The sequence below is a fragment of the Colletotrichum abscissum genome, assembly GCF_030869225.1.
Source record: "Colletotrichum abscissum strain IMI 504890 chromosome Unknown Scaffold_35.1, whole genome shotgun sequence".
NCBI classification, from domain to species: Eukaryota; Fungi; Ascomycota; class Sordariomycetes; order Glomerellales; family Glomerellaceae; genus Colletotrichum; species Colletotrichum abscissum.
The window spans coordinates 370,007-392,288 of NW_026850265.1; the positions used below are offsets into that span (position 1 = coordinate 370,007).

At 54.4% G+C, this 22,282-nt stretch overlaps 7 protein-coding genes across 7 annotated transcripts; 2 read left to right on the forward strand and 5 right to left on the reverse strand.

The window, feature by feature from the left end:
- Positions 1–555: 555 nt before the first annotated feature.
- Positions 556–3,919, reverse strand: CABS01_12098 (nuclear pore complex subunit Nup85; the record flags this gene model as incomplete). The annotated part of the gene is made up of 2 exons (XM_060545452.1): positions 556–1,470; positions 1,523–3,919. The coding sequence occupies 2 exons, from the start codon at positions 3,917–3,919 to the stop codon at positions 556–558; spliced, it is 3,312 nt and encodes a 1,103-aa protein (XP_060396968.1).
- Positions 3,920–5,921: 2,002 nt separating this feature from the next.
- On the forward strand, positions 5,922–7,391 carry CABS01_12099 (uncharacterized protein; the record flags this gene model as incomplete). The annotated part of the gene is made up of 4 exons (XM_060545453.1): positions 5,922–5,942; positions 6,107–6,236; positions 6,335–7,108; positions 7,174–7,391. 4 exons carry the CDS (start codon positions 5,922–5,924, stop codon positions 7,389–7,391), a joined length of 1,143 nt encoding a protein of 380 aa, XP_060396969.1.
- A 1,826-nt stretch (positions 7,392–9,217) lies between these two features.
- Positions 9,218–9,775, reverse strand: CABS01_12100 (uncharacterized protein; the record flags this gene model as incomplete). Its single annotated transcript, XM_060545454.1, has 1 exon — positions 9,218–9,775. One exon carries the CDS (start codon positions 9,773–9,775, stop codon positions 9,218–9,220), a length of 558 nt encoding a protein of 185 aa, XP_060396970.1.
- Positions 9,776–14,091: 4,316 nt separating this feature from the next.
- On the forward strand, positions 14,092–14,403 carry CABS01_12101 (AN1-type zinc finger protein; the record flags this gene model as incomplete). The annotated part of the gene is made up of 2 exons (XM_060545455.1): positions 14,092–14,235; positions 14,329–14,403. 2 exons carry the CDS (start codon positions 14,092–14,094, stop codon positions 14,401–14,403), a joined length of 219 nt encoding a protein of 72 aa, XP_060396971.1.
- A 1,598-nt stretch (positions 14,404–16,001) lies between these two features.
- On the reverse strand, positions 16,002–17,552 carry CABS01_12102 (HhH-GPD superfamily base excision DNA repair protein; the record flags this gene model as incomplete). The annotated part of the gene is made up of 1 exon (XM_060545456.1): positions 16,002–17,552. The coding sequence occupies one exon, from the start codon at positions 17,550–17,552 to the stop codon at positions 16,002–16,004; it is 1,551 nt and encodes a 516-aa protein (XP_060396972.1).
- Positions 17,553–18,553: 1,001 nt separating this feature from the next.
- CABS01_12103 (uncharacterized protein) lies at positions 18,554–20,068 on the reverse strand (the record flags this gene model as incomplete). Its single annotated transcript, XM_060545457.1, has 3 exons — positions 18,554–19,519; positions 19,575–19,874; positions 20,012–20,068. The coding sequence occupies 3 exons, from the start codon at positions 20,066–20,068 to the stop codon at positions 18,554–18,556; spliced, it is 1,323 nt and encodes a 440-aa protein (XP_060396973.1).
- A 752-nt stretch (positions 20,069–20,820) lies between these two features.
- Positions 20,821–21,084, reverse strand: CABS01_12104 (uncharacterized protein; the record flags this gene model as incomplete). Its single annotated transcript, XM_060545458.1, has 1 exon — positions 20,821–21,084. One exon carries the CDS (start codon positions 21,082–21,084, stop codon positions 20,821–20,823), a length of 264 nt encoding a protein of 87 aa, XP_060396974.1.
- Between the last annotated feature and the right edge of the window lie 1,198 nt (positions 21,085–22,282).

Sequence of the window (22,282 nt, forward strand, 5' to 3'; positions counted from 1 at the left end):
CCACGTGAGGTGTACAAGGATTTGGCTTGCTGAACAGTGTTCAATTGGTATTTCCTTATTCGCATGTCGTCGGTAAATCGCTGCTACAGTCAGTGGTCGCATCGCGCACGGTGTTTGTACTGTGCTTGCCCTCAGGCATGAAGTTTTGCTCCTAGCCTCGACAACTTCGAATGACTGTATGGCCTCTATGAAGTTGGCAAGATCATGGACTACGATTTGGCTCAAGTCATTCCGACAAGTCTCATCCTACAGCATGGTTCTCATGGCCCTGCTTGTCACCCGCTAGCCGCTGTACAAAGTGTAATCTTGAATTAAACAATCCAACAACGCGAGACACCCCGTCATCAAAGAGAAGTCGGCAACTTCTCAGGTGAACCAATGGTATTATACATCTGAAACTTTCTTGGGTGCCTTTCCATTTACAACGTCATCATCAAACTCCATCCTGATCCCATTCCCAAATGCCATCCCTTGCCTAACTAAGGACAACTACTACCGGTGAGGCAAAGTCCACTCGCGCTTGCGCTTGACACCCGCGACACGTCCAATGCGATCCTAGTACACGGGCGTATTGTCCGCGTCGGCCAGCCACAAGGTTGCCAAGTCTCTTGACAGGCCCAAGCGAAGTATACGAAGCACGTCGTCGGCCGACGCACCAGCCGTGAGTCCCGATCTCCAATCCCAGCCGCGCTTCGTTTTGGCGAGAGAAGAACCACTGCCGCTGCCACCGCTGATGGACCGGTGAAGCTGGCTGGCTAACATGGAGCTTCCGCTGAGCATGTAGCTTCCACTAAGCGAGCTGGTGCTCTTGCGCATCAAGTCTGCAGGCGTTGAGCCCTTCATGCCCGGCGTCGAGGCCAGAACAAGCTTGAAGAACTCGTCTGCTGCATTGAAGATAGTGGAGTTGACTGTTTGGATATCCTCAACGGCCTTGAGGAGCGTGTCCATCTGGTCGAGCGTGATGACCGAAGGGTTTTGGTTGACAAAGGGTAAAGCCTCGCCCAACAGAGCGAGGATGAAGTCCTCACTGACAACTGCGTCGCGGGTTTCGTCGTAAAGGCCTCCCCGAATGTTGTCATCTGAGCTAGCGATGACTGCAACAAGGGCGGAGGCGGCTTGCTTCCGGAGACTGGCAGACTTGTAAGGTGACATATCAGCAAGTCCATCAGTGTCACGAAGCTCGTAGAATTTCCGGAGCGTGGCGTAACCACTCAACATCCGCCCGAGGAGATTCGCTGCCTCGAGATCTTGTTTGGCATACTTTTCGAGCGTTTGACTGCGCTCGTTCAGAAGTCGGTAGAGGTGGTCGTCCAGATCGTTGGCTGGGGGATAGACCGTGGAGTGGAGCAAAGAGTACGACATAAGGAGGTTGAGCACCTCGCGGACCTTTCCGGGTCTATGAGCCAGAGCGTAGTACCAAAGAGCCTCTCCGTATCTGTGGGAGTCTTTGCCGAGAATATCTGCATAGGTCTAGAAACGGTTAGCTTGGTGATATGCACAGTTCGATGCGATCTGCACGTACCTCTGCGGTCTCTTCGGCATAGGAAATCATGCCGAGATCGTTCAGAATTCTCCAGACCTTATCCACAGTGGCTCCTTGTTCAGAATCAAGCTGGTCTAGGATATCCCGAAGCAATTCTCCGACCATATCCTCTGACTTCGCAGCCGAATCCATGCGACCAAGGACCTGTATCGCCATCTCCCAACCGCTGCGATCTTCCGAAAGACTCTCGATTCCGGCAAGTTCGCGCGCGTAATGTGTAAGCGTAGTGTCTTTGATGCCCTCCACATCATCGGCGGTCTGAGGAGCCACTCCCAACATCTCTAGATCCTCCATGTCCAGACTCTCCATCGTGATCAAGTTAGGCTGCTCGGGCTTAGGTAGCCACTGACCAAGCGAGGCAAGTTCTGCCACTGAAGAAGCAATGGGAAGCGACCATGCTCGAAGGATTCCGATGACAGCCGCGAAGTTTGACTCGAAAGCCGAAGCAATGGCAACTTCCACAGGGTTCATAGAGTTGAAGTGGAAGTCCGACTCAACCGCCGTGTGGAAAGCCAGCGACAGGCGTTCAAAATAGGTCTCCGGGGTAGAAGGCGTAGCTGTCATGCGGAGGCCGTGAGAGCGAGACATGCGCAGGCTCTTCTGCTGTCCTCTGCCTTCCTCCCACCATCCAAAGAGACCAATCGTGGCTTCACACCAGTCCTGCGCCGTATCCAGGATAGCCTCTGGTGTTCCCATGATAATCTGGTAAATGGTCTGGAGATGTTCGTAGATGTCCCATGGAACCTGGCCTTCCGCTTTCCGCACAAGACCGGCCAAGGAGCCTCTTCCGTACGAGCTGTCGTCACTATCGCCAGCGAAGAGGTTCTTGTCCTTGCCCTCCGCAAATCGCTGAAGCTTGTCCAAGGAGCCCTTCGTCTGGATGCGGTACAGCGTCCAATCGCTGCTGAAGATATCCCAGTTGCCCTTGGTGATTGGGCACATGTCGAGTGCCTCGCACGCAATGCCGACAGCACGTTGTAGGTTATCGAGAGCTTTGCCGGAGTAAGCGAAATCGGCCCTGGGTCCCTTCTTGACGGACTCCCACCCAGCATTCCTCAATAGCTTTGATGCAAGATCGACATTGCCACGGATGAGAGCGCTGCGAAGTGTCGGCCAGAAGAGACTATGGCAAGCTGGACTCGGCCTGTGATTCATGACGATCTCGAACTGCTCGGGGTAGATGTTGTGGTTTTCCTCGATCCATCGGAACAGAACGTAAGGCAGTGGCGGCGCTTCGGTATCGACAGTGCCTTGGTTAGCGAAACGAGTGTGATGCATCTGAAGCACCAACTGGGCAACGTAGGCAGCCTTCGTGAACGGCTCACTTTCGGGACCGGGACCAATCTCGGCAATGTGCTCTCCCTCTGGCATAGGTAAACTGTCGGCAAAGTCATTCCAGAGGTCCACCAGAGGGTAAACAATGTTGGCGAGCGAGACGTCTAGCTGATCGGGGTCCTCCTGCGCACCAATTCCTTCGTTGTAAAGCTGGTTGATCAAGTCTTCCGTCTTCAAGACAACGCCTGACGACTCGTTGATCTGAGCCATGCCCAGTTCCTTGTATAGATCCTTTGCGATTGCGGAGAACTTGAATTCTGTCCGTCTGTTGCCCGACGAGCGACGCATGGACGACGCACGGAAAATATCCTGGGCCTCCCTGCGCATTCGCTCCGTTGCCGCTGGCGTATTGAGCAGTAAAAGATCCGACTCCTCGCCGCCTATGCCGCCTTCACCCTCATCTGAGTAGGCCAGTTCATCGTCGTTACGGGTGCTGTGCCGCAAGTTCAAAAATATGTCGTCGTCATCCTGGACCTCTTCGTCGTCGGCCTCAGCGTCTCCGTCTTCCTCTCCAATATCGGCTTCGAGGTATCGCTCCATCTCCGCGTCGGCGGCATCGCGTTCGTCGTACTCCTCATCGTCCTCGTCTTCTTCCTCTTCCTCCGAGCTGTCGGGTATCATATACCTGCCAGTCCGGTTATCGTAGGTGACCTCGCTCTTTCCCGCGCCAAGTTCCCGGCTTAGTGCCGACGGCTGTCTCGTCGTAGGTTTGGCGCTCTGCAGAATCGACCGGCCAAGTGGTTGCGCTGAAGTAGAGTCGCTTCTGCCAAAGAGGTTCTTGCTGGGCCCATTTGAACTTGCACCGCCGAAGCCAAAGGGCTTCTGCGCAGTGACGCCTTGCAACAAGGAGCTTCCGAGGTAGGACTCGGAGGGAGCACCTTGGGGTGTGAAGGAAGCAGCGGACGAGGGTGGAGGACCGGCTGGCGTGGTTGACGGGTTTTCGCCAAAGGGGTAGTATGACTTCTTCTGTGGAGTCTGACCGGGCGTCGACGGCGGTGAGCTATCGAAGGTTGAGTCGTCGAAGGAGAATTTGTTAGGCATGATGTCGGTGATGGAGTGGGCGACCTCAGGTCACCCGGATGAGGCTAGTCGTCGCAAAGTTGTGTTGACCGGCGGGAGCGAAATTTGTAGGTATTCGGTACTGCAGAAATTTGATGCGTCGCTGTCGTTTGATTTGCGAAAGTCGTCGAGGCTAATTGGGCTGACTGGCAGGTCGCAGGCGACAAGGCTGAAGAGCTGAGTTGTGGTGTTTGGCAGGACGCGCTTTTGCTCGATAATTTTTGGAGGTTCGCGATGCTTGGCCAGTCAACGCGGAAGAAGCCGACGTCTTGGCCCCACCACCCAGTCGCTCTGTGTTTTTAGGAGTGGCCCGAGCTCCCTGGCCTAGCGCCGCTGACACACCACCTAACGGGGCTTCGAGATGTTTTCACGTAGTATGTACTTTGTGCCTTGTACCTTTGAAAAGAACCAAGATCCTGTTAAAGCTTCCCGGCGTTCAAACTTCTGAAGCAGTAACCAAACACGATTCCTTCGTCACCTTGTTGGAGAATAATTCTTTAAGGTTCAGACATCTCCTCCACAGCCATGCGACCGTGATGCCATTGTGATGTCTCTTTTTCCGGGGTAAACACACACCATTGAAGCCAAGTTGTTTCCCCTCTTTTGGCTGTCAACCTGGTCTTCCATCTCTTCCCATACTTTCTTTTCCAATGGATCCTTCGATTATCTTTTTGCCTGAGAGGATTGTTCATCCATTCTTTCTGACTTGTATCTCTCTTCGTCGAGTCCCTGTCCGCGGGCAACTAGGAAGTGTTCTTTTTACCTTATCTAAGCCGTCCCGGAGCTCCCCTCGTCTCCCTCCGTGTTACGGCGTTCTAGCCCGGCATGCCGATTAGATAGGGTAGAGCTGCCAAAGGCAGTAAAGAAACTGCTTGAAACCTCCGGGCCCGGACATAAATCGGGCTCTGGACGTGCGGGCCCTAAGAACAGCGCTGTACTCCTCAAGGCCATCTTGGCAACCACGGAAAGTCATCCCTCAGAAGGCGGGCGGGCAGGCTTGGCCAGATTCGATCGCCGATGGACTATGCCTGCAAAAGGGTGCATTAATAGCATCTCAAAAGCCTAACCCCGACGGCTTAAAGTTTTGGTGTATTGCGTCTTCAGACAACGATAGGCTGCAAGCCCGAAAGCGCGCCGGAAGAGAGGAGGAGGGGGAAACGTCTCAAAAAGGGCGGTCTTTTTCTTTGGTGAGGTGGAAGCGCTTGGAAGACCCAGATACGCAGCCTGCCCCCGCCACCCCCGGCTAGGTGCCCGTACAAGCCGTGATTCGGCCTTCGTTCTCGGGAAGGGAACCAGTTACTGCGATTTCTGGATCTTGGTGTCCGTCGGAAAGGCATCCGTTGGTCTCGACTTCTTTTATCTGACTGTCACCGTATCGTGTACCTACCTAATCACAGGCAGCCAATTGGGACAACAGGAGAAGGACTTGCCAGTAGAGTTCCAGCCAACCAAATAACAGAATTCATCCCCAGAACCTCAATCGATCCAATGACGTACTCGTGTGTTGCTGCTTGGGAATGCCCTTCCATCCGCCTCACCCAAGACTCGTACAAGTCACGGCTGGCGTCAGTAGTGTTTTATCCTCTACTTACCTGAGTACCTAGTCAATGACAAGCTGAACGTCTCCGCTTTTTCCAATTCGTGGTCGAGTAAAGGAAGAAGTGCACTCCAGTTCTCCAGATAGAGATACGCACACAGAGGAAGAGAGGTACCTAACTCAAGTCTCAGTCCCCGAACCCCCGAGACTCACGGATACTTTCCCCTCCCGAGGGGAAGGTGGGGTTTGGAGATGGTGCCAAAAGACACCCGGCGGCAGTTCTCTCCCCTTCTGCCAGTGCCCAACCTGCATCTTGGACTTCCAGCTGCCAGCTCCTCCTTCCGACCTCGTTGGAATAAATACTCGTACCCTGCCCGGTTATAAGCTAAGCTTAGTGTGCCGATTTCCTCCTTCCATCAAGGTTCTCATCGACCATCATCACACAACATGTCTGCCACTGCAGGAAAGGTATGCCCAGTTCCCACTCCAAGCACTTTACATTACATCTGTATTCCCTGCTCTGCGATTTTCTCCCGTCCATTGCGGGGTAGCTCGACGACCACGGAGACGACTGAGACGCGAGCCATCTTGACAACCCGAACCCATCCGCTGACCCAATTGATCATCTACAGACCATTACTTGCAAGGCCGCCGTCGCCTGGGAGGCCGGCCAGCCCTTGAGCATCGAGGATATCGAAGTTGCCCCGCCCAAGGCCCACGAGGTCCGTATCGAAATCTACCACACCGGTGTCTGCCACACAGGTATATTACAACCCCCGCCTGAGGTCTCGGATGAAGATCCGAAGACTGTTTACTACAACCCCAGAAACTTGAGGACTGACACACTTTCCTCGGGACAGATGCCTACACTCTCTCCGGCAAGGACCCCGAGGGAGCCTTCCCCATCGTCCTCGGTCATGAGGGCGCCGGTATCGTCGAGTCCGTCGGCGAGGGTGTCACAAACGTGAAGGTCGGCGACCACGTCGTCGCCCTCTACACACCAGAGTGCCAGGAGTGCAAGTTCTGCAAGTCAGGCAAGACCAACCTGTGCGGCAAGATCCGCGCCACCCAGGGCAAGGGTGTTATGCCCGACGGCACCTCGCGCTTCAAGTGCAAGGGCAAGGACCTGCTTCACTTCATGGGCACCTCCACCTTCTCTCAGTTCACCGTCGTTGCCGACATCTCAGTCGTTGCCGTCCAGCAGGATGCTCCCATGGACCGCACTTGCTTGTTGGGTTGCGGTATCACCACCGGATACGGTGCTGCCAGAATTACCGCCAACGTCCAGGAGGGCGACAACGTTGCCGTCTTCGGTGCCGGCTGCGTCGGTCTCTCCGTCGTTCAGGGTGCCGTCGTGAACAAGGCTGGAAAGATTATCGTCGTTGACGTTAACCCCAACAAGGAGGAGTGGTCGAGAAAGTTCGGCGCGACGGATTTCGTCAACCCCACCAAGCTCGGAGACCAGTCTGTGGTCGACAAGCTCATTGAGCTTACCGACGGCGGCTGCGATTTCACCTTCGACTGCACTGGTAACGTCAGCGTCATGCGTGCTGCTCTCGAGGCTTGCCACAAGGGATGGGGACAGAGCATCATCATCGGTGTCGCTGCTGCTGGTCAGGAGATTGCCACCCGTCGTAAGTACACCTTGTACAACCTTAATGTAGTACGGCATCAGAAACTAATCACTTTCTCAACACAGCGTTCCAGCTCGTCACCGGGCGTGTCTGGAAGGGTTGCGCGTTCGGCGGTGTCAAGGGCCGCTCTCAGCTGCCCGGTCTCGTGCAGGACTACATCAAGGGTGACCTCAAGGTGGACGAGTTCATCACCCACAGGAAGACTCTGGGCGAGATGAACAACGCCTTTGAGACCATGAAGCAAGGCGACTGCATCAGAGCCGTGGTCGACATGCGCAAGTAAGCTTAACACAATATACCACGGGCTTCTGGTTGCGCGACCGTCTCGGTGCGTCTTCTGAAATACAAAAAATACTGATAGTTTAATACAAAAAAAAGTGAAATCGATATCCCAGTACCGCCTCGCGAATCCAAACTGTGAAGCCAGGTGGGCGGGCTTGTGATGATGGTTTGGTCCTGGGTCGTCGGTGACGAGGTGGAACCGCTCAGCCTGTCCGTACGCGCAACGTCGCGATATATGTCGATAGCAAAATGCTCACACCATGTCGTCAAGATTCCATGTCCTTATTCGCCAGTGATCTTTTGTGACCTGAGTTCGTATGTTCCCCTCAGGTGGTCTTCCATTGGGATTCTAGACCATCCGCTTGTACAATTCCGGGGACCCGCGGCGGTGACATCCGGCGGCGCGCGGCCCCCATAGTAGACAGTCCCAAAAGTCCGGGCCTGTGCCGCCCCCTACTCACCCTGTACGTTCCGGGGCGGGCACATATTCCTTCCACCTCTGTGTTAGTACGGAATAGATCTGGTCCTACCTCAACTTCTAGGTGGAATCAGCACTAGCTACCAAAATCGTAGGACTCCTGTAATTATCGGATGAGGAGGAGGATGGCCGGTTGATTGACGAGTGATCCAGCAGGGTTGGTTCATCATCTGGCAGGTTCTGTTAGCAAAAGGCCGAAGAGAGAGCTGCTAGATGCACGCTGTCCGTCACGGAAGCTTATCTCGCCGCTTTTGAGAGAAGATTTAGGTATCCTGGATGCTTCTTCGGAGCAGTTTCAAGCCAAATTACTCCGTACAGCAGCTCTTTCTCCCGTCTCTTTCGTCCTGTTACCATGGGGTGGTGGACCAATGATGCTGAACAACAAGTTTGTGAGAATAGGGTGCGGTATACCCGTCTAACACCATTGAATCGCAATACATGTACGAATACGTCTTTGTCTCAATGACTATCTCGCGGATCGGACTGAGACATCTGTTCTCTATCATGAGTATGAGGCCTCTTGCTATCGTCCAGCTTGCGGTCGTACTACATCCTAACCATCAATTACACTTTTTATCTGAAAGGGCCGCATTATTCATTGTCCGGCCGTCTTTGAGCGAGATTGTCCGCGCCACATGTCTCGGAAATGTGCGGACACTGCTGAGGCTTGTTGGCTATTTGACAGCAGGCCTAGCTGGACCGTTGTAAAGCCGCGGTGCCGATACACTTGCTCATTTCTCATCAACCGGTGGCATGCCTGCTGTCTACTGTTTTCTTCCTCGGGCTGCTTCTTTGGGGATGAGACGGATGTCAAGCCACAGACCCCAAATAGTTATATTGGTTGAGGAGGAGTGGGACTGGGGAATCGGACGATTTTTTGGCAGAGCGAGCCGGGGGTGGTAAATAGAATGAACCGTGGGGAATCGCACGGGAAACAACATCAAAACCGTCCGGTTCACCGTTTGGCTCGTAATTTTAGGAAAATAGTCGTGACTGGGGGAGGCCGAGGACAGTAGGGGTTCCCCCCATTGTAAATCAAGATCCGAGTGCATTGATGGCTAATTTTGATGGGCAATCAAGGCTAGACTGGCAATCTCGACGTCCGGCGTAGCATCGACTAACACTGTTGGGGGACAACCCAGAAGGCAAGTTAGAGAGGGAAGCATGTCCCCGTAGAAGGTATTAGGAGGCGGTGTAAATAAACACAGGACTGCTCCATAAATGAGGATTCCCTCAATCGGATGTTGAGCAAAGGATTGTGTAACTCACATTTTTGACACATGTCTAAAGGCACCCGGCGTTTCACTTCTGAGGGTTTTGCGGAATGCGAGAAATGACACCGAGGGCGGTTAAGCCAGAGATTTTGAGTTGACTTTTGCCAACGCACATGTGCTCTCCATTGCCATCCGAACCGTAGGATCCAAGATCCAGCGATTGCTCCAGCGATCCATCAGCGGGCGGGCCTCAAATGATTGGGTGCGGGCCTGCTGGCTCGAAATGCAAGGCGGTCTCGGACCCTCGACAACTCTGCGAAGTAGGCGGTCATTACTCGATGATGCGAGGTTGGCTGGTCTCGTGAACAGGCGAGGCCACCTCAGGATGCGATTCCCCCTCAGGGATGATAAGATAAGACGAGCCAGACATGAGGTAGGTAAGTCAACAACCGGATCGCAAGGATCGTCTTGTCGGGGCATTCGTATCCTTTGATTCATCCCCTCTTCGATAACAACACCGGACACGAGATAATGACCGTGGATATCCCGTGTTCGGTATGCGGGTACGACGAACGAGGACGGACAACGTTGAGCCGCGTTTGTCGACGGGCAGGCAGTTTGTCCCAGATATACACCTTTCCCGTGATATCTCGGCCAGCTCGCTGCATCGAAAATAGTCCTCCTGGAGGACATGCTAAAAGCCAATGGCGCCGCTCCCAAGCGCCTGGATGCAGTGGCTGCAGGAAGCCAGCTCCAATACGGGAGGAGGTCGGGTTGCACGGCGCTAGGCTAGGCGGCACTGCTTGGGGTGACCTGTAGCTAACCATTCGGTGCCGCATCTGCTATTGTAGGGCACCTTTCCCTTCCACCTGTCAGAACTCAACTTGTGGCTGTGGAATATCAGGCTAGCCAAAGACAAGGTGCGATTCGGCATGCAGAGACATGTTGTTGTGACTTGATGGACAGCCAGCCGAGCATCTCCGGAGCCGAGCTATGGCGACAAAGGACAAAGTCTTTGCTCCGTCTGAGTTGGCCGCACCGCTCGGCCTAACCGTGTAGACTTCTCACTTGCTGTTCCACTACTTCTCAACTGATGATGGCCGTTGCAGGTCCACGCGGGGATCTCGGAAAGTTGATGTCGCGGGATAAGCTAAGGTCACAGCACTGGCATCTTTTGGGTTCGGAACCGAAGAATGCCCCCCAGAAGGTCATTGCGTGCGGTGCGGAAGCCCCGAGACGCTTGGGGACGGTCCTCTTGGGAGAAAGTAAAGACGAGGTTATTCCTTGCAACTATCCAGAGCAATGACTTCGGGCCGGTAAGGGACGATAGGATGCTTGTCCTTTGATTAATATAACTTTGCCATGGCTCATCTTGAATCTACCAGCGCCTCGTTTGCACCTCATTCATCAACGTTGAACCAGTGTTGGAGCGCATGGGACGGCTGCGAGGTGCAGGTTCAAACGAATTTCCAGCGGCCGAGGCGAGCTTCACTGGCTTGACGGAGTATCGAAGTAGCATCGAGGAAACTGTCTACTGCTAATCTATTAGCTTCAATCTATTAGCTTCGGAACGTTGCGGCAGTTATTCGGTACCTCATGCGGGGGATGCCGTTGGCGAGAGCGAACAAGGGCCAGCGACAATGATGGCTTGTGACAGGCAACTGCGATGCGATTGGAAGGCAGTACCAAGTCAGTCGCCCTCCCATCTCTCACCAGCCATCTCGGTCCTTGGTTACGAACTGGTGCAGAGGGAACTAGGATGCCTCCTGCAACTCGGGCTCCAGCACAAGCCATGATCCATGAGGCCATGCTGCCACTAGCGACTGTTGCCATGCCGTGACATGCAATGCCATGTACTGCACGAGAAGCAGAGCGAACGACCTGAGCTTGTCTACCATTGACAATTGCTCGAGATGAGGAGGATTGGCCTGCTTGGTTCGGACAGGTTGAAAGATGGATTAGGCTGCTGAGTTTGGCGGCACATGGCTTCGGTACCCGTCCATCGGCAATCCTTGGACAGCCCGAGGAAATGGCGGGAGGGGTGAAGTCGGCGATGTATCGGTAGATGGAAGGTCGGTGACCGGCCCCGATGCAACGGCGAGAAATGTATCTTGAAGGTTGAAGTACATACGGTATGTTGGCATTAGAAGTGCGGAGAGGAAACTGGAGTTGATGATTGAGACAAGGCAAGATCAGGTACCTACGCACCTTAGGAAAGTAGGCAGGTAGGTAGGTACCTTTGGCAATTGTGATTTTGACGGCAGTTGCGCAGATGGGAGTTTCATTTTGGTTCTTCGGAAACTTCTCAGCTCCTTCCTTCCTTTTCTTCCTGCGACGATCCTACTCAGTTGACTTGTTTATTCGTCAGGTGCAATTCACCATTCATCTTCCACAAGTAATTTGTCTAATGCAGTGTGGAAGGCAAGGTAGTTGAGCAACATCCTTCTTGACTCGCTCGGAGCATCTGCTGTACTGTAGTGCGTGAGTACCTGAGGTAAATAGTCAGGTAGGTAGTCTAACATGAAGGTAGGCCGATCTACATCTCGACTTCTGCACCGTTCAACTTAGGTACGGAGTATTCACATCTGCCTTCACCGCGTTGCATCTACCTGACTCAGTTCCAGGAATTTTTTCAAATCACACCCTCCTGCGGTCTGCTTTGCGTCGTTGGCAAGCCCGCATGGATCGAATCCCGTCGTCTTGCTGCCACTAGCATTCAGAAAGTCACCTCATTTCCTCCATCACCAAACCACCGCTGACGTATATCACATTGCGCATCCTTGCCTTGAGAATCGAGGCACTCACAGCACTACCTTACGGATACGCTGCCGGTATTCGGATACCTTGCGCAATTTCAGCACCCTCGTTCCTATTCAGTCTCACCAGTGAACCCTCGTCAGCCACCGCCCCATGTTACTTTCGTCTCCAACGCCATCATCCATGGCATTGGCAGCACTGATCGATAATCTCGACAAGCCATCTTAGGCTGTTCCGGGGCTGATCCGTCTGGAGTGATCCATTGACTCGGGACAAGCAGCCACCGGAGCCATGACTTATACGAATGCCCGACGGAACGAGAGACACACGAGAGGCGCGAGGCCCAGTCCGATCCAGTACAATCCAGTCTACACAATAATTAATCATCCCGACGTACATTCACCGCTTTCGGAGCCTCACAAACCGTCAACCAGTGTCATCGGCATTGCCCTGGCGCCCATTTGACACAAATCAGCACTGCCAATTACAGTTTTGGAGTGCCAGGACCAGCGCCAGCATCATTACCGTACCGGTTCCCGAGCCATCAGCGTCAGCGTCAGCGTCAGGCGCCAGCCTCTCTTCTCCAATCCAGTAATCCCGAGGCTCAAAGCCACCAGAGCGACGCCTCTCCCTCTCTCTCTCTCTCTCTCTCGTTTCGCCCACCCTTAAACACGACCCTGACTCCATCGTCCCCATCAGCGCTGTCTCGACCCCCGCCCCATCGGATCTACCAACCTACGGCTGACTACACCCACTACTGAGTCCTGACCACGGACCAACGATGACCTTCCTTCGGTTATACGGATGGTACCTGGGTACCTCGGACGCACACGTACGCTGTTCACTGCCTGTTCTCTTTGCAGCAGGGAAACGCCCACTGTTCCGGCTGAACAAAGAACAGGGAACCTCGCCTTTGGTGAGTCGAGCCTCTCTTTCTTGTTGTACGGATACCCCCTACCCTGGATTTTCTGGTATTTCACTTGACCTCTCACACCCATATGGCTGTGCACCGATATCCGCCGCTTCCACTGCAACTGGAGCCGCTGCAACTGGAGGAGCCAGTACCCTTCCCAACGCATCACTTGACGAGTTGTCGTCAGTGTATCCGTACTCCGTACGCATACGCAGTAATAGTCTGCTGGGCTGGCTGGGGGCCCAACATCTGGCCCAAGTTTACGGACACGGCATCTCTGCTACGACCTCGAGTTCCATATCTCGTGCAAGGCCAAGTACGGATACCTCCTCTCGTCGTTGTTCCATTGGATTCTGCATGCGCAAACGGAAACGGCTACCTTAGCACTCTGCGTGGCATGGATAGCACTGGGGACACCGTGGACACCGTGGACCGCAGAATGGTCTGGCCGTGCATTGCATGGCAGCGCATCGGAGCGCACCTCAGCAGATGTCCATCTAGCGCGGATGAGTGCTTCCACTTGTCTAGCTGAGGAAGAGGAGGGAAGAGTGAGGAGGAGGGCCATGAGGTGTGTGTTTGCGTGTGTGGTGTTGTGGTCACACCCCCCACCGTCCAAACTGAAGACTTCAGAGAAACTCTCGCTCACTCCCGCAGCCACAAGCTCTCTCTTCCCGGCCGTGGAGTTGTAAAGTCCACCCAAGAGTGGCAGACTAACAGGCTGAAAGTGGTGAGGTAAGCCGCCTGGGAACGCCTCGCCTCGTTGCTTGGGTCTCCGTTTTAATCAATCCTGCATTGGCGCCTCCGATGAAGTGTGCCCTGCATGTCTATTTTCCCAATAAATAACAACATAATCCACCCCCCTCCCCAGACCAGACCCAAAGCTCCACCAGCCACCCTGTCCCCTGCTCCACGTCTGTTGTTCCTTGTCTTGTCTTTGGTTGTCATTGTGAGCGCTTCTCCCGCCTTCGACCTGGCGACTGGCTTGCCCGGTTGGACCTGGACCCGGTCCTGCCTCTCTGCTTATTAGATCATCATTGACCGACTGACACAATTCGCCTCCAGTCTTCTTCTAATACTTCTACTCTCACTCATCACCTCTGATTCACTTCCTCCTTCTCTCCTTCTTTTTCTTCTTTTCTCTCTCACGTCTCCCTCATCCCACTTCGGTCTCTTCACACCTCCCGCCTCGCCACGCAAGCTGCTGGACCCCAACGAGTCATCCTCTGCGATCAAGTCCGATCTCGTCTCTCGACGTCGCAGTCTACAAACCCAGCCAACGTCGCTCTCAGACGAGGACACCCGTAACCAAATCGTCTTCACCCCAAAACAACTACCAACCATGCCTCAGAAGAAGATCCGCTGCACCTTTAAGGAGTGCAAGGATGCTGCTCAACGCATCGTTGGCGACTGCGGATTCTGCAACGGCCACTTCTGTGGCAAGCACCGCCTCTTAGAGGACCACAAGTGCGACGGCTTGGAAGACGTAAGTTTTACTTCCGGGTTACCATTCTCATGGTTATTAGGACTCGGTACTGTGTTGCAAGATGAAGGACTCATTTGCTAACTTACTGCTCAGTGCAAGAAGCAATCACATGAGCGGAATGCAGCACAACTCGAGAGCGAGCGCACGCAAGTTATCCGTGGGGTATAATCGGATCGACAACATCGAGACCGATCCTGATCGCATTCCGCCATGGCGCTCGCGTAGTCAAACACACATACACATGGCGAGGTGCCACGAGCTATCCCACAAGGCCGGATACAGCGTGGATTGCACCACACCAAGAGCTGTCAAGCCAGTCCGGGGCGCAAGGCTCACACCCTTATCGCACGTCCTACCCACATCTTTGGACCTCTGCACGACGCATGGATCAGTTATTTTCGACACAGTTATTTGCGAGATTTCGCAGCTCGCATTCATAATGCTGCAGCGGTAGCGACGGCGGCGACAACAGCGTTTCTGTTTGGTCTCCGCGTGATTTGCACGATTCAGAGCGGCATCCCGTCCGAATCCTTACACCAATGATGTGTATCATACTTCGGCTTAGGATAGTTCGGCTTATACTTCTTCCGCAAGGCGTACCGGCGTATAGTTCATTTGGAGCGGCCGCCAAGGAGAATTTGGCCATCAAATTTTGACAATATTTCAAACGATTATTTAACTCAGTTTTGATCACTGCTCGACTCCATGTTCACTACCGTTTGACAAATGCATATTTCGTGACTAACAAACCTCACTATGAACTATGATGTTCCACACCATGCCACACGCTGTGTCAGTGGCAGTGGCCGTTCCGGCAGCGGAGTAGCCGCAAGTCGCCGGGGCCAGTTCGGAGAGTTATCCGCCTTTTCAGCCGAATGAAACCACGGACGAACATTACAAAGTGCGTCAGAACTTTGACCCTTTTTTCTCTCTCACTCTGTCACCTCCTTGTTCCAGAACATCCATCAAAGGAGAGGCGGAGGAAGAGGGGGCGCCCGGCGGGCAAAGACAATTCTGTTTTTCCCTTAGGCCCCCCTGCAAGCCGTGGCACGCCGTGCTTCATATGGCCGCTTTCGTCGTCCTCTGACCTCGCGAGTCAGCCACAACTCTCTCCGCCATCCCCATCCTCATCCCCCTCCGCCCACGCCGGTTTTCCACACGTCACGAAAAGCTACTTTCTGATTTGAAGTGGACGACAATGACGGCACCAGTGAACCACGGGTCCACGGGGGATCAGAGCACGGGCGCCCACTACATACAACGGGGCGAATACCGATTATCCCGGCCTATCTCCGATATCGTATCTCACACAGTCACAATCGCCCCCATCGTTCTGCTACCGTCTTTCATCTTCTCTCAACGCAGTCGTCTGCCCGGACCAGCTGACAACTCACCACAACACAGTACACACAGTGTCGGGAACGACCGGCAGGCACGGCAATGACTCTTCAACTCCCTTTTCCGCAGGGCCACCTCAAAATTCGGAATTCCTCCGAGTTTGTTCGGGTCCCCCGCTTCTCCACCGACCCCCGAGAACGAGACAAGTAGGACCCCGGTCATTCCGCTGGTTCACTGGTCGCGTGGTCGATTTGTCGTTGCCGGCGGACGGCACGTCATTTCTGCGATTTCCGCCCGCCCCTGGCGTTGATGTTGCACATTCCCGTCTCCGTACGGGACAACGCACAAGTAACGGTCATGCCGGTATGGGCCAATTGCTTCATTTACGACAAGTGTTGTACAATAGGTAGGGTTCTATTTACACCCAACTACCTGGATAGGCCACTTCTGCGACTTCTTCGCGGTGCATCCGTACTCACAACTGCATCCGGTTCGTCACCAACCGCCGGCTCCGATGCCGGCTCCGGCTGCTCCGTCCTTTGATTCACAGCCACATCACGCACAACCTGCTCCTCCTTGACAAGCTCTTCCGTCTTGATGACCACGTCCCCATCTTCCTCCTCCTTCACCTCGACCTTGACCTCCCTCATCTTACGCCCCTCATTCACCTTCTTCCTCTCCGCCGCCTTACACAACCCGCCCAACCCGAGCTCGCAATCGCCGCACTTGCGCCCGACAGGCAAGCAGACCGTCTGGCCGAACCCGACGAGCAGCCAGTTGATCTCGCGCCACTTGTCCTTGGGCAGCCAGCTCTGCAGCGCGTGCCGCGTCGCCTCGGGCTGCGTGGTCTTGTGCCAGCCCCAGAGGTTCGTGATGCGGTGCACGTGTACGTCCACGCCGATGCCCTCGGTGCGGTCCCAGGCCGCGGACAGGCAGAGGTAGGCCATCTTGGGGCCTACGCCGGGTAGGGAGGTGAGACCTTCGATCGTGTCGGGGATATCGCTGTTGAATTTGTCGCGGAGGATGATGGCTGCTGCTTTGATGAATCTAGGACATCCAACGTTAGCATTTTCGGTGTTCTGCCACATGCGCCCGGATCGAAGGCAATCGCTCCCCGTGTGCCATCCATCATGGGAAAGAAAGGGAACAACATGCTTTGTCTTATTGTTGTGAAACCCCACCGCCCAAATCAACTCATTCAACAGCGCAGGTTCCACAGCCAGCACATTCTCCAAACACAATCCCCCCTCCGCGCCCTCCTCGTGCGGCGGCAACTCCGTCATCAGCCTCTTCATCGCCACCGCGTTCACCGTGTCTTTCGTCTGGCTCGAGAGCATGAGCGCAATCAAGATATGGAAGCGCCGGTCGCGCTCCGAGGCGTCGGGGTGGAAGAGGCGTTCGCAGCCCATTGTGTCGACGGCGGCGTTGCGCGCCGCGCCATGGAGGCGCATTTCTTTGACGGTGTTGTAGATTTGCAACCAGTCTGTTGGGGGTTCGATGTGTGTTGTGGAGGAAGAAGGGGACGTGCCGCGGATCGTGCGTGCTGGTTTACGGGTCTTGCGGGCTTTTGGAGGGGATGGTGGTGATGTGGCGTCGGTTTCGATGTGTTCGGTTTTGATTCTGGTTTGTGATTTTGATGTCGTTCTTGGTGGTGGTGGTGGTGCTGCTGCTGCTACACCTGTGACACTTTCACTCTCCGCGCCTTGCACTTCCTCCTCTTTGACAACCCGTCTCCGTTTCCTGCTCCGCGGATCGGGCACCGCATCTTCAATGTCGGCGACGCCTAGAACGATATCGTGGAGCGCGGCTTCCGTGGCTGTCGCCTTGGAATCCGCCGTAGAGGTCGTCGAATCCGATGCGTATGCGAACCGCGCCAGCGAAGATCTCGTCGTCCGGCGGGTCTGTAGCGGCGGCGGCGACGATGCCGCCATCTTGTTGAAGAGCGCCGACGTCTCTCTTGCTAGTTTCGAGGTCTTCATTGTGAAGTGAGGTGCGCTATCCTATGCTTTCGACTCATGGCGCTGCGATGGCGGACATTGACAAGTTTACAACAAGATTTCTGGAAGCATTTAGAAGGAGCCCTTCCTGTCCTTGGCTGATGTATCCGTGTGTCTGACGAACGAGACGTAGTTTGTCAAAGAAACGGCGAGCTCCCGTCGACAAACGACGCAATTGACTCTGGCAACCCCCCCCTACAACGCGCCCAACGCGCCGCCGGCGTAATCGTAAACCCATTGGTCCTCGACTTCCCGTCCGGCCCACGGACCACTCGTGTGGCTTGTGAAATAAGAGCCGGGGGGGGAGGGACGGAAGAGGGGAGGGGGGGTGCAAGACCCCTGTGGACACCATGCCTGGTCCGAGCCTAGTGCCGCCCGGATAGCCGGGATTACACAGTCTGCTTAAGCGAGAAAGCCGTATCCTTGTCCGTATGACGCTCCCGCTTGTAGTCGTACGGGATGGGGGGAAAGGTACTTTGGATGTGTGTGAGGTTGGGAAGGGGGATCAGCAGAAGAAGATGGAGGCGGTTCTGGAAGTAGGGTCTTTTCCGGGCACTGGCTACCCAAGATGAACTATGCAGATTGTTGTTTTGTTGAGTGGTGTTTGTTTGTGAGGTGTCGATCCGGGTTGAAATCCCGTGGACCGGCTGAGCTGGATAATCACCATAATAACAGCCACAGATAGGAGGCAACATTTGACTGGAATGATACGTACCAGCATGCCTTCTCCGTTCATGTTTACGTTCTATTCACGGGGTGCAAAGAGACAGCTCAAATGTGAATCTTCTTGGGCTGTAAAGCCTATCTACGACAATCACGCAGGTATCAAAGATCAGTGGTGCAAGAAACACACGGTTGAACATGATGTATACAGGAGGTAACTTGAACTCTCCGAGAGGAGCATTAACTCTAAATCCATCGCTTCTCCAACTCCGACTCCGGCTCCAAGTTGAAAAAAAAAAAAAAACACAAAATCACCCTGTCTAGACCGTGAACTCTTCGTTAAGCCAGTGCTTGAGCACGACGTGGCCCTCGCTGAACGTCTTCTTCTCCCAACGCACAATAATGGCAGCATGGCTGTGCCTGTCCTTGTGGATCCAAACAGGATACTTGTGCCATCCCACAGAGTCGAGTGCCTGAATCATCTGGAACTGGTAGGGCGCCAAGGCGAGGGTAGGCTGCGACGGCACCGACATGCGCCTTTCCCTAGCCAGGAGCTGTGTGGTGCTGCGATCCATCTCGACCTCATCCAGATCCTCTTCCGATTCACTTCCCAGGAACTCTTGGTCTTGCGAGCTGTTGAGAGTCTCGTACACGTGTTCCACCTCCTCCCGAATCTCCTTCATCCACAGGGGGCCGCGGTATTCGTCAATTGCCACTCCTGCAAGCCCCTTTTCGTGCAATTGAATGCGTTTCGATGAACGGACCGTCTGGACGACTGAGCTGAACAGGAACGCAATTATACCAATGGGGACGAAAATCGTCAAGGCTATGGCGAAAGGAACGCGCTTGATCCATTTCCAGCTTGACCCAGCAACAGACGAAAGCGTGGCCGGCTCCGAGATCTTTGGCTTTGGCGCCACGGGATGATTGGGATCGAGGATGACATCTTCGTAGCCGTCCAAGAAATTGGTCTTGATCTTGTCGACGTTGGTGTAGGGGTCGGTCTTGGTAATGCCGGTGGTGTAGTGCACGGCACTTCTGTCGTTGACAATATTGGTGTATAAGGTGTGACGTTTGAATCGCCTTAGTCCCGCGAGGAAAATGGAATCGGGATCGGCCAAAACGGCGAGCAGTGGTCGACCGGTATCGCGGAAGTTGTCGATGGTGAACAGCTGACGGCCGGACATGGATAGGGTGCGAGCTCCGAGAACATTCCACAAGTGATTGTGCCATCCCCGGAGTGGTGTGCGGACGCCGAGGTGTGGCGTGGCAAAGGTCACAAAGTTCTACCGCAAGTTAGTCGCCATCGTCCTTAACTGCATCAAGAGATCCTTCTCTCACCATGCATTCCACGGTATCGAGTATGCCCTTGGAGTGAAGCAGGCCAACGGCGTAGCGGGAAACGAGACCTCCGAGCGAGTATCCGACGATGCTCAGCTTGGTGATCTTGCCGCCCTTCTCCTCAATGAGGCGCAGCTCTTCCTCGATCTCGGCGCACACACGCTCACCACCACGCTCGATACCATCGTACGTGAAAGAGCCACTGTTTCGCTTCGCAAGTAGCAGGTGTAGCTTGTCGGCGGAGTACTTGGCGCGCAAGCTTTTGGCGATCTGGGCCATGTGGTTGGGGTTACCCCAAAGCTATGGAGCCGAGGCGGCGTTGCGTTAGTTCAGAAACATTCATGACGTCGTGGGAAAACGGTGCTGCAGTCTGCAGACGGGTGCAGAAAGGGAGAAAAAGACAGGGAATGACGTCTAAGGTGTAAAGGTAAACTCACCCCATGGACCAAGACGCAGAGATGATCGGCCTCTGCGGTGCCTCCGGTGTAATCCATTAGATAGTCGTAGGATGAGATCAGGGACCGGTTAATAGAGCGAACAGAAAAGGGTAACAACGTTGGAAAAAGTTGCGATGGAGAACGTCGAAGGGAAGCTCCAGTGGGACGCGCTCCGAGTTAAATTCTCGGGGCGACCACAAGAGTCCCTCCAACGGACAATCCGCGAAGCCCGACCGTCGAGGTGGAGGGGGGGGGGGGGGCCGTCTGAAGTCCGCTCAGGGCAGTGGACAGCTGCTTGTTAGCGGGTTGAAATTCAATGACACCAACACTGCCCTGGGCCCCAATACCGGGCTCTCCCGCACGCTGGCGGAGCGGCGTTTGCTACTTTGCTGCCCGTAATACTGGAGGGGTGTATGCAAGTCCCCTGGATTTAAGGGGGAGATAAGGCGGCTTAGCACCACGATTGCTCCGGTAGTCTCCTGTGGTGGTGTGCTTCCAGGCCGCGATTGGGTGAGGGTACCGTGCGCCGCGTGGCTTCAGCGGCCTGGTGATTCCTCCTGTGTCCTTTGCAGGCTGCAATTACTCGTCCAAGCTGTTTGTTGATTGGACAGAGTCGGTGTTTGTTTGCTAACCACACCTCGTACTTTACCCTGAGGTAACTAACCTTACCAAGGGTAAGCTGTCGGTAAGGTAGGGATCGAGGTACCTAGACAGCAGACAGGAATGGAATGCGCGCACGCGACGTCTCTTTTGGGATCTTGCTGATAAAGTGGAGGGAGCTGCAGTTCGCAGCCGTTGGTGGGGTGGAATCAGCTCGTCGGGATTGCGACCCGTGACGACACCTCAAGCTGCAAGTCTCTCCGTGTAGTCCTGGGTTGGGTGAGCTCGCAAGATGGTCGATTTTGGGGAACAACTCGAGAGGAAGTCGAAGGGATGAAAACCTGCCGCGAGGTGGTGAGGACCCTGAGCCGAGCAGGCGCGCCGGCCGCCCACTCGTCGCTGGTACGAAGTAGTCGATAGGACGGGTGTGTGAGAACCCAATTTCGAGTTGAACTTTGGTGTTTGGTGTTCATCCGCTGGGTACGTCACGGTGATATCTAGCTTTCGCAAGCGTGGACTTCGTTCAAAAGGATTGCTTCGTTGTGCAACTTTCCGTTCTGCCAAAGCAAAGGTTCTCAAATCACAACTTTGGTCCAGGTGGTGGGCATTGGGCGCCTCATTTATAGACGGCCCAAGATTGAAAAGATAGCATTGCACAGGAAGCAAGCCAGGTTGGTTTGTGAACCCCTCGCTTCATCTTGCTCCTTGATAACGATTTCCTCGATAACTGAGCTAACACAGGAGTGAGTGACACTGACAGGCAGGACATACCTCCCGGCCGTACTCACACACTTATCTACACAGTAGACTCTGCACTACGGGCTACTCACCGCCAATAGCTCTTGTCCAACCGTTGCACCGCGATAGGCAAGTCCATCCTCGAGACCAGGGCTGCCCATGGTTTCGCCCTTTCGCTTGGTGCCACTGCCACTAGCACTCGCCGGGGCTCTGATACCGCAGTCCCGTTATCAGCAGGCAAGAGAAATGGCTGGCGGCTTCGTTAGGTTGGCGGGCGTCTTTTTGGCTTTTGACTCTCCTGCTCTGCCTACTCTGCGTCTCCATCTGCGTGTCTGCGTCACCCTGCCCATGCAAGGAAGGTGCGAAGGCTGCATTCTTATTGTTGTGCCCCGTATGGAGTACATACGCAGTAGTAACTCAACACCTCAAGAACGAGGGGTTTTGGTGGATAAGGGAGGACAGGTTGATCATCAGGTCCATCATATCACATGCGAGACCATGTCTGTGCAGCCCCGCGCGGATCCGATAAGAGATGTCGCATCTGACGAGCTGCGAGCACAACAAATGAGAGCACGGCGGGGCTTGGTCTTGCTGGCGTCAGACGTAGGTACTGAGATTGATGAAGTGCAATGTGACGGAAGAGCAGTGCAAGTGGGATTCGTGAATCAAGCCTTATCTTTAGTGTACTTTGTGTGATTAATACACTTTCTGCCATGATGTATCTCCACGATGTCTTGGCGCGGGTGGAAATGCCCGTGTGTATTATCGGGCTGATTCCTGGGCTTCCAAAGATGAGACGGTGGATGAAATAAAGTTTGCGTACCTGGAACTAACAACGATATACTGTGGGCAAGGCTCTTTCTGGAGGGTCCTGGACGGCCATGGAGGGAGATATCGCGGACCTACCAATTTCTCCAAAGTTGAGGAACGAAG